This window comes from Oncorhynchus kisutch, linkage group LG24 (assembly GCF_002021735.2).
Source record: "Oncorhynchus kisutch isolate 150728-3 linkage group LG24, Okis_V2, whole genome shotgun sequence".
Lineage (NCBI taxonomy): Eukaryota > Metazoa > Chordata > Actinopteri > Salmoniformes > Salmonidae > Oncorhynchus > Oncorhynchus kisutch.
In genome coordinates, this window is record NC_034197.2 from 1,916,534 (window position 1) to 1,925,895 (window position 9,362).

Sequence of the window (9,362 nt, forward strand, 5' to 3'; positions counted from 1 at the left end):
GAGTGGTGGAAAGCTCGCCACCATTGGACTCTGGAGCAGTGGAAATACGGTCTCCGGAGGGATGAATCACGCTTCACAATTTGGCAGTCCGACGGACTAATCTGGGTTTGGTGGATGCCAGGAAAACGCTACCTGCCCGAATGCATAGTGCCAACTGTAAAGTTTGATTTTTTATTTCATGGTTTGGGCTAGCCCCTTAGTTCCAGCGAAGGGAATTCTTAACGCTACATGACATTCTAGACGATTCTGTGCTTCCAACTTTGTGCCAACAGTTTGGGGAAGGCCCTTTCCTGTTTCAGCATGACAATGCACAAAGGGAGGTCCATACAGAAATGGCTTGTCGAGATTGGTGTGGAAGAACTTGGCCTGCACAGAGCCCTGACCTCAACCCCATCAAACACCTTCGGGATGAATTGTAACACAGCTGCAGGCCAGACCTAATTTCCCAACATCAGCTCTTGTGGCTGAATGGAAGCATGTCCCAGCAGAAATGTTTCAACATGTGGTGGAAAGTCTTCCCAAAAGGGTGGAGGCTGTTATAGCAGCAAAGGGGGGACCAACTCCATATTAATCCATATTAATGCTCATGATTTTGGAATGAGATGTTAACGAGCAGGTGTCCACATACTTTTGGTTATGTAGTGTTTGTGCACATTCTAACAATAGGGAAGTGGAGGTGAATTCATGTCCACATTATCTAAGAGGTATCTGACTTGAGTGATGGGGAAGTTCAGAAGACTTCAAATGCTGGAGGAGCGCCCTAATCCCAAATCAAATCAACCTCTATACTAGCATCTATGGACATGTGATGATCTGAGAAGATTGGATATGGATAGTGTTCTCGTCAATCAGAGGGCAAGTTGGAGCTACTTAGACTGGCTGACTTCAAACTCTAAGTCTTCCTGACTTCGGAGTCCAGAAAGGCTCTTTGATGTTGTTGGCATAATGCATCGATAATGAACGGGGCTGGGCTTTTTTACTGATTGATTCTCCTCTATGTCTCTCTCATTCAAACAACCACATGGACAACCACACACAGCCCCCAAGCGCCTCCCCCTTCCAATACAACTGTTGGATTTTCTAACAACGAGAGGTCTCAACTAGAGGTTGACCGATTATGAATTTTCAATGCCGATACCGATTATTGGAGGACCAAAAAAAGCCGATACGATATTAATCGGACAATTTTTATATATACAGTGCCTTGCGAAAGTATTCGGCCCCCTTGAACTTTGCGACCTTTTGCCACATTTCAGGCTTCAAACATAAAGATATAAAACTGTATTTTTTTGTGAAGAATCAACAACAAGTGGGACACAATCATGAAGTGGAACGACATTTATTGGATATTTAAAACTTTTTTAACAAATCAAAAACTGAAAAATTGGGCGTGCAAAATTATTCAGCCCCTTTACTTTCAGTGCAGCAAACTCTCTCCAGAAGTTCAGTGAGGATCTCTGAATGATCCAATGTTTACCTAAATGACTAATGATGATAAATACAATCCACCTGTGTGTAATCAAGTCTCCGTATAAATGCACCTGCACTGTGATAGTCTCAGAGGTCCGTTAAAAGCGCAGAGAGCATCATGAAGAACAAGGAACACACCAGGCAGGTCCGAGATACTGTTGTGAAGAAGTTTAAAGCCGGTTTTGGATACAAAAAGATTTCCCAAGCTTTAAACATCCCAAGGAGCACTGTGCAAGCGATATTATTGAAATGGAAGGAGTATCAGACCACTGCAAATCTACCAAGACCTGGCCGTCCCTCTAAACTTTCAGCTCATACAAGGAGAAGACTGATCAGAGATGCAGCCAAGAGGCCCATGATCACTCTGGATGAACTGCAGAGATCTACAGCTGAGGTGGGAGACTCTGTCCATAGGACAACAATCAGTCGTATATTGCACAAATCTGGCCTTTATGGAAGAGTGGCAAGAAGAAAGCCATTTCTTAAAGATATCCATAAAAAGTGTCGTTTAAAGTTTGCCACAAGCCACCTGGGAGACACACCAAACATGTGGAAGAAGGTGCTCTGGTCAGATGAAACCAAAATTGAACCTTTTGGCAACAATGCAAAACGTTATGTTTGGCGTAAAAGCAACACAGCTCATCACCCTGAACACACCATCCCCACTGTCAAACATGGTGGTGGCAGCATCATGGTTTGGGCCTGCTTTTCTTCAGCAGGGACAGGGAAGATGGTTAAAATTGATGGGAAGATGGATGGAGCCAAATACAGGACCATTCTGGAAGAATACCTGATGGAGTCTGCAAAAGACCTGAGACTGGGACGGAGATTTGTCTTCCAACAAGACAATGATCCAAAACATAAAGCAAAATCTACAATGGAATGGTTAAAAAATAAACATATTCAGGTGTTAGAATGGCCAAGTCAAAGTCCAGACCTGAATCCAATCGAGAATCTGTGGAAAGAACTGAAAACTGCTGTTCACAAATGCTCTCCATCCAACCTCACTGAGCTCGAGCTGTTTTGCAAGGAGGAATGGGAAAAAATGTCAGTCTCTCGATGTGCAAAACTGATAGAGACATACCCCAAGCGACTTACCGCTGTAATCGCAGCAAAAGGTGGCGCTACAAAGTATTAACTTAAGGGGGCTGAATAATTTTGCACGCCCAATATTTCAGTTTTTGATTTGTTAAAAAAGTTTGAAATATCCAATAAATGTCGTTTCACTTCATGATTGTGTCCCACTTGTTGTTGATTCTTCACAAAAAAATACAGTTTTATATCTTTATGTTTGAAGCCTGAAATGTGGCAAAAGGTCGCAAAGTTCAAGGGGGCCGAATACTTTCGCAAGGCACTGTATATTTGTAATAATGACAATTACAACAATACTGAATGAACACAAATTTTAACTTAATTTAATACACCAATGAAATCAATTTAGTCTCAAATAAATAATGAAACATGGTCAATTTGGTTTAAATAATGTAAAAACAAAGTGTTGGAGAAGAAAGTAAAAGTCGAATATGTACCTTGTAAGAAAGCTAACGTTTAAGTTCCTTGCTCAGAACATGAGAACATACGAAAGCTGGTGGTTCCTTTTAACATGAGTCTTCAATATTCCCAGGTAAGAAGTTTTAGGTTGTAGTTATTATAGGAATATTTCTCTCTATACCATTTGTATTTCATATACCTTTGACTATTGGATGTTCAAATAGGTACTTTAGTATTGCCAGCCTAATCTCGGGAGTTGATAGGCTTGAAGTCATAAACAGCGCAATGCTTGAAGCACAGCGAAGAGCTGCTGGCAAACGCATGAAAGTGCTATTTGAATGGCAGACTGCTCTATCAAATCATAGACTTAATGATAATAACACACAGAAATACGAGTCTTAGGTCATTAATATGGTCAAATCCTGAAACTATCATTTCGAAAACAAAACGTTTATTCTTTCAGTGAAATACGGAACCACATTTTATCTAACGGGTGGCATCCATAAGTCTAAATATTGCTGTTACATTGCATAACCTTCAACGTTATGTCATAATTATGTCAAATTCTGGCAAATTAATAACGGTCTTTGTTAGGAAGAAATGGTCTTCACACAGTTCGCAACGAGCCAGGCGGCCCAAACTGCTGCATGTATCCTGACTCTGCTTGCACAGAACGCAAGAGAAGTGACACAATTTTCCTAGTTAAAAGAAATTCATGTTAGCAGACAATATTAACTAAATATGCAGGTTTAAAAATATATACTTGTGTATTGATTTTAAGAAAGGCATTGATGGTTATGGTTAGGTACACATTGGTGCAACGAGTGTGCTTTTTTCACAAATGCGCTTGTTAAATAACCCCTTTGACGAAGAAGGATGTTATTCAATGACAAATTAACAGGCACCGCATCGATTATATGCAACGCAGGACAAGCTAGATAAACTAGTAATATCATCAACCATGTGTAGTTAACTAGTGATTATGTTAAGATTGATTGTTTTTTCTAAGATAAGTTTAATGCTAGCTAGCACTTTACCTTGGCTCCTTGCTGCAGTCGCATAACAGGTAGCCAGCCTACCACGCAGTATCCTCGTGGAGTGCAATGTAATCGGCCATAATCGGTGTCCAAAGATGCTGATCACCGATTGTTATGAAAACTTGAAATCGGCACTAATTAATTGGCCATTCGGATTAATCGGTCGACCTCTAGTCTCAACCCCCCAGGATATTTTTGTTTGTTGAGAACCAATCAAAGTTCAAGACAGTTTTTTGTGGGAATATGGCACCAACAAACGGACTCCTGTCCAGTGTGTCACGGCCCTCCCTCGCTGTGTACCACGTGATCCAGGCTAGGAGCTACTACCATATCATATCTAATCCTTTCAGATCTCCACAAGTGCATAGGAGGTAGATGCAAGTGGTCGACTTGGGATCAAAGGAAAGAGAAGTCAGTGGGCATAAAATGTTTGTCTACCTTTATTCTAAACAATGTTTCCAAAAGATCAACATGGCTGCCCACGGATGTCCTCATCTTTGTGACTATGCATCCTTCTTGTTTGGTTGAGAATAGAATTCTAGTAATTTATCCCAAAACTGAACTACTGTGGGCTACATAGAGAAAAGGTCAAGTTGCAGGTTTGATCAGCATCGTAGGGCATAGTATTCCATAGTTCAGGGCTTTATAGAGTCTGAATAAAGTATATTGATTATTTGTGAAGGATCTATGTAGTGGTCGTGTGTGGTTTAGTTGGTAGAGCACGCTTGCAATGGCAAATGTTGTGTATTCGACCACTGCTGGGGCCACCCATACGTAAAATGTATGCACGCATGACTGTAAGTTGCTTTGCATAAAAGCATCTGCTAAATGGCATATAGTATTATAGTAGTTTATATGCAGACTTTATGTAGGCCTATACTCTATAAAGTCTTTAGAGTGGGTTGTGAAAGAATAAACTCAATTGATCGGTTCGTTTCTACAGCCTGTAACAAGGAAATGAATGAACAATAGGATTGTAACAGACTCATACACAGCATCCTTTCGTCAATCGTTTCGGGTCAAAGAAATGAATATAGGGATAAAATATTGTTGGTTTGAGAGACGAGGAGCTGAGGAGGACATAGTATGCATTTGCCTTGAGAGAAGAGAGAAGAAAATGAACACAGTCGTAAAAAGTGAATAACCAAGTTCCTAAGCGTTGGTGTCCTTCTCCGTTTAGACATGACTATAGAGTTCCAAATCGTTGCCGAGGTAACGGAGAGAAACATGGTTTTGCTTTCCATTCTGTGGACGAGTGAAGGTGCAATTGCACTAGCGCATACATAATTCAACACGGAAGGCTACTACTGTCATAGAATGGCAAGGAATGAGTACAAACCAGTATGAAATCACAAGGCACATGATGAAGAATAATAGTGTAGGCCTAATAGCAAAATGAAAAGGCTACATCATAGCCAGGGATAGTCTAAAGCATACATGACAGGAGTAGTGCTTCCCATATTCATCTTTTGAGTAGCCTAACAACAATTATAAACGGGGTAGTTTGGGTCCTGGATGCTGATTTCGCTAAAAGCCATGGTATATCAGACAATATACCACAGGTATGATGCAAAATGACTCATTTACTGTTGTAATTGCGGTGGTAACCTGTTTAAAATAGCAATACGGTACCTCTAGGTTTGTGATACACTCTTAGAAAAAAGGGTTCCAAAAGGGTTCTTCGGCTGTCCCCATAGGAGAACCCTTTTTGGTTCAAGGGAAATCCCCTTTTGGTTCCACGTAGAATCCAGACACTAGCGTTGGGTCTTGTGAAAGAACAGCCCTTAGCTGTGGTATATTGGCCATATACCACCTACTCGGGTATTACTGCTTAAATAATCCCTAACAAACCCATACAAAAGGTCTACAATACCAACCCTAAGAGAGGGTAATTTTATGTAAAAAGCAATAAAACATAGCAAAACAACATTATTCTGTAATTATAATTATACACTGAGATATCAGTATAGCAGTATCAAGACAATGATCCATCTCCTTGCATGAATAAAAGCGTACAGTAAGTAGAGTAACCGCGGCATGCATCACGTAGGCTATGCACTTACCCTCTCTCAGGCGATGGGAGTGGATGACCCACAGGAGCAGCAGACAGCAGAGTGACGCTCCTCCAACTGCCGAGAGCTTCTTCATTCCCTTTCCCGACCGCAGCCCCGTCTCGACGTGTCCCCCTCTTTATTCCCACTTTTAAGGTGGCGTTCAAATGGGTGAATACTTATTCATGTGGCGTTCTGATTGCCCGTCGCTGGCATCCATCTTGCGCGGTAAATTAGTGGAGGAAAATCCAAAAGATTATGATTGACAGGATCCCTTATTACAAAATGCCCCTTTTATCTTGTCCTGTGACTGTCTGTCGATGAGTTGTCGGGAGTGGAACACCGATAGAAGCGTCATAGCCCAAAATTGAATCAGAATTAGATGTCAATTTGGCAAGTTTCTAAACATTCAAATTCAGGAGAATATTGTAATGAAACATCAGCGATATGAAATAGCCTACCGTTCATCCCGGTGGAAGTTACAGGTTTATCCCATGTAGACCGTAAGGTTTATCCATCCACTGACTGCCGTTGGAAAGATCTGCCTTCTGCAAGACGCGGAGGCGAACACCAAGATCTCCGCAAGAATCGTAAGCAACTTTGCGCTTGAACGTGAATAGCCGAAGACGACGGAACCTGTACCCACTGATTGTTCCTTCAGCCCAATAACAATAAAAATAAAAGTTAGGCTCGTGAAAATCAAAACAGAATATACATTTCTGCAAGGTAACTTGTGGTGTGCAAGTCAACATATTAAGGCCGGTTATAAAATTGCTCTTTTGTTGGATTCGTTTTGTACACTTACAAAACGTATTGCATTGGTCAGTTATTGGAATTATTTGGACAAGATTGATCATTAAAATAAGGCTATCGGTGTCTCCATCTCTATCACCTGGGCACAGACATCAGTTCAACTTCTAGTTTTTATATACATTTGGTTGAGTTGTCAACTAACATGAATTCAACGTGAAATCAACCAAAAAAAATCAAGTTGATTACTTTTTGCAAATCCAATACATTTTCCAGGTTGATTCAACATCATCACATTTCAATAGAGTCAGAGGAGGAAGGGGGGGGACCATCCTCCTCAGGGAATAAAAATGCAACATTTAAAAAGTGATCCTTTTTAGATAAAACATTACTAAATATAATCACATCACCAAATAATTGATTAAAACACACTATTTTGCAAAGAAGGTTTACAGTTGCCTCAACAGCACTCTGTAGGGTAGCAGAGCCGGAGGACAGCTAGCTTCTGTCCTCTGAGTACATTTGACTTCAATACAAAATCTAGGAGGCTCATCGTTCTGACCCATTCCATAGACTTACACAGTAATTTTGACAACTTCAGGAGGACGTCCTCTGACCTATCAGAGCTCTTGCAGCATGAACTGTCCACCCAATCAAAGGATCAGAGAATGAATTAATTAATGAATCTAGTACTGAAAGCATAATGTACAGCTAGCTAGCACTGCAGTGCATAAAGGGTGGTGAGTAGTTGACTCAAAGAGAGAGAAAGAAAATAGTTTAACAGTTTTGAACAAATTAATTTCTTCCTAAATGAAGGAGAAGAAAGAGAGAAATAGAGAGAGACAGATTCCGTCATTGTATTTTCACTTTCAGTTTAATTTAGCTAGCAAATGCAGCTAGCTAGTTTAGCCTACTGAAACACCCTGCTCAAACAGAGGGATGCTATGTTAGCTAGCTGACTATGACTATCCAACACTGTAAATCTTCCAAGTCAAGGTAATCTTTTGGTTTTAGAAAAGTTTGTGGTCATACGCACATCCTTAAAAACATAGATGCTGGGCTGATAAAGAAAGTTGTTTAATTTCAAGTGTACTGTTAGCTAGCTAATGTTATGCGTATGATCTTATTCTTCGTATCTCATTTCACACATTTGCTTGACTAGTTATAGCCATAGAACCTGGTTCTAGTATTCTAGGTATTTACATTTCAAGTTAGTGTGCTGTTAGCTAGCTGGCTCACTAACTAATGTTACATCATGCATTGGGATTCATTGTTTACCTAGCTAACGTAAACCCACTCACTTTTGTACATCGCCTTGGTCCGTACAATTGACCTTATTTTTGCGCCCAAAAAAACGTAATACTTCCAGATCAACTGTAATATCAATACCAATGTAAAGCACAATTTCTCCCCTTTCCAACAAAATTAATGACGAGACCTGATGCCCATCTCTGCATAATTCAAGAAGGCAATGAGCTTCGTCCGGTCTTTTTTTAAATGTTGGGTGGGGAGCGAAGGCTACGAAGTGATCTTGAAAGGGGGAAATATGTTGTGTGAAGAAACAGGTTTTTTCACCCGATTTGTCCAACTAATCAATTTTAAAATGTAAATAGAACATAAAGAGTTTATGTAATGTCTCATCACATACCTGTTTGAAGGTTTTAGGGCTGCGCTAACGTTAGCCTCACAAGTGAACTGCAGCTGTTCTGGCTTTTGAGTGTCATGACGGCTCGCAGTAATGACGTGCAAAAAAAATGCAATTGGCACCCTAGTCATGAAATATTAGTTTAATATTAGCAATAATTATATTCATTTAGACAAAAATCATGAATAATGAAGTTTTCTTACAAGTGTAGATGGTTAAGCATGATTTTAATCTGCGAGAGAAGGGCTACCCCTGGTGGAAAGAGGCGGTACAGCACAAAATGAGTTGCAAATGCGTGCTGTACGTTACGTAGTGACACAGAGGGGTCCGTTTTTTCATATTTTCTCCAATACTGTTAGTCCTTTACCATGTCAATCAACGCTTGAATAGAAATGTAGTTCATACCCCGGATTGTGATGCCAACACAGTCCCATTCGTTTTCATTGCAGCCTCGTTTGAATGTCACGGTTAGAATGGGGTGGGTTTACGTTAGCTATCTAGCTACATTTATTAACAAAGGACTTTCGTCTTAGTGTGCCAGAGCGCATAATAACTGATGAATTTTTGAAAGCTCAACACCCGTTGAAAATGTTCGGTGTCAGTAAACGTCAGCAACAAAGCGTAATTCAGTTGTTGCCAGCAGCACAGTTACAGTCAACGCTCTGGATAACATGAAAACTGCCTAACCAGCTCTGCTAGGGGGAGTAAAATGGTCAGAGTGGAGTGTTCTCTCATTATGCATCTGGAAGTAGCTAGACAATGTTAGCCAGTTAGCTTGGGTGCTTGACTGTAGCTGTGAGGTCAGAGCTTTCGGAACAATCCTACTTTTTGGCCAGAGCCTCCAGTGTGCGCTCTGAACGAGAAACCACAGATAGAGCAATAGGGTGAGTAATGTTCAGTGAGCTGTTCTCTCTCTTA

The 9,362-nt window shown here is 40.6% G+C and overlaps 1 protein-coding gene across 1 annotated transcript in view; it reads right to left on the minus strand.

Annotated features, from left to right (window-relative positions):
* Window positions 1-6,621, minus strand: part of LOC116356838 (chemokine-like protein TAFA-5) — a 67,229-nt gene extending 60,608 nt beyond the window's left edge. Inside the window, exon 1 of the mRNA XM_031803401.1 lies at window positions 6,062-6,621. Within this exon, the coding sequence (XP_031659261.1) occupies window positions 6,062-6,146 (85 nt within the window). The 5' untranslated portion in view covers window positions 6,147-6,621. The remainder of the gene's footprint in view (window positions 1-6,061) is intronic.
* Window positions 6,622-9,362: the final 2,741 nt, after the last annotated feature.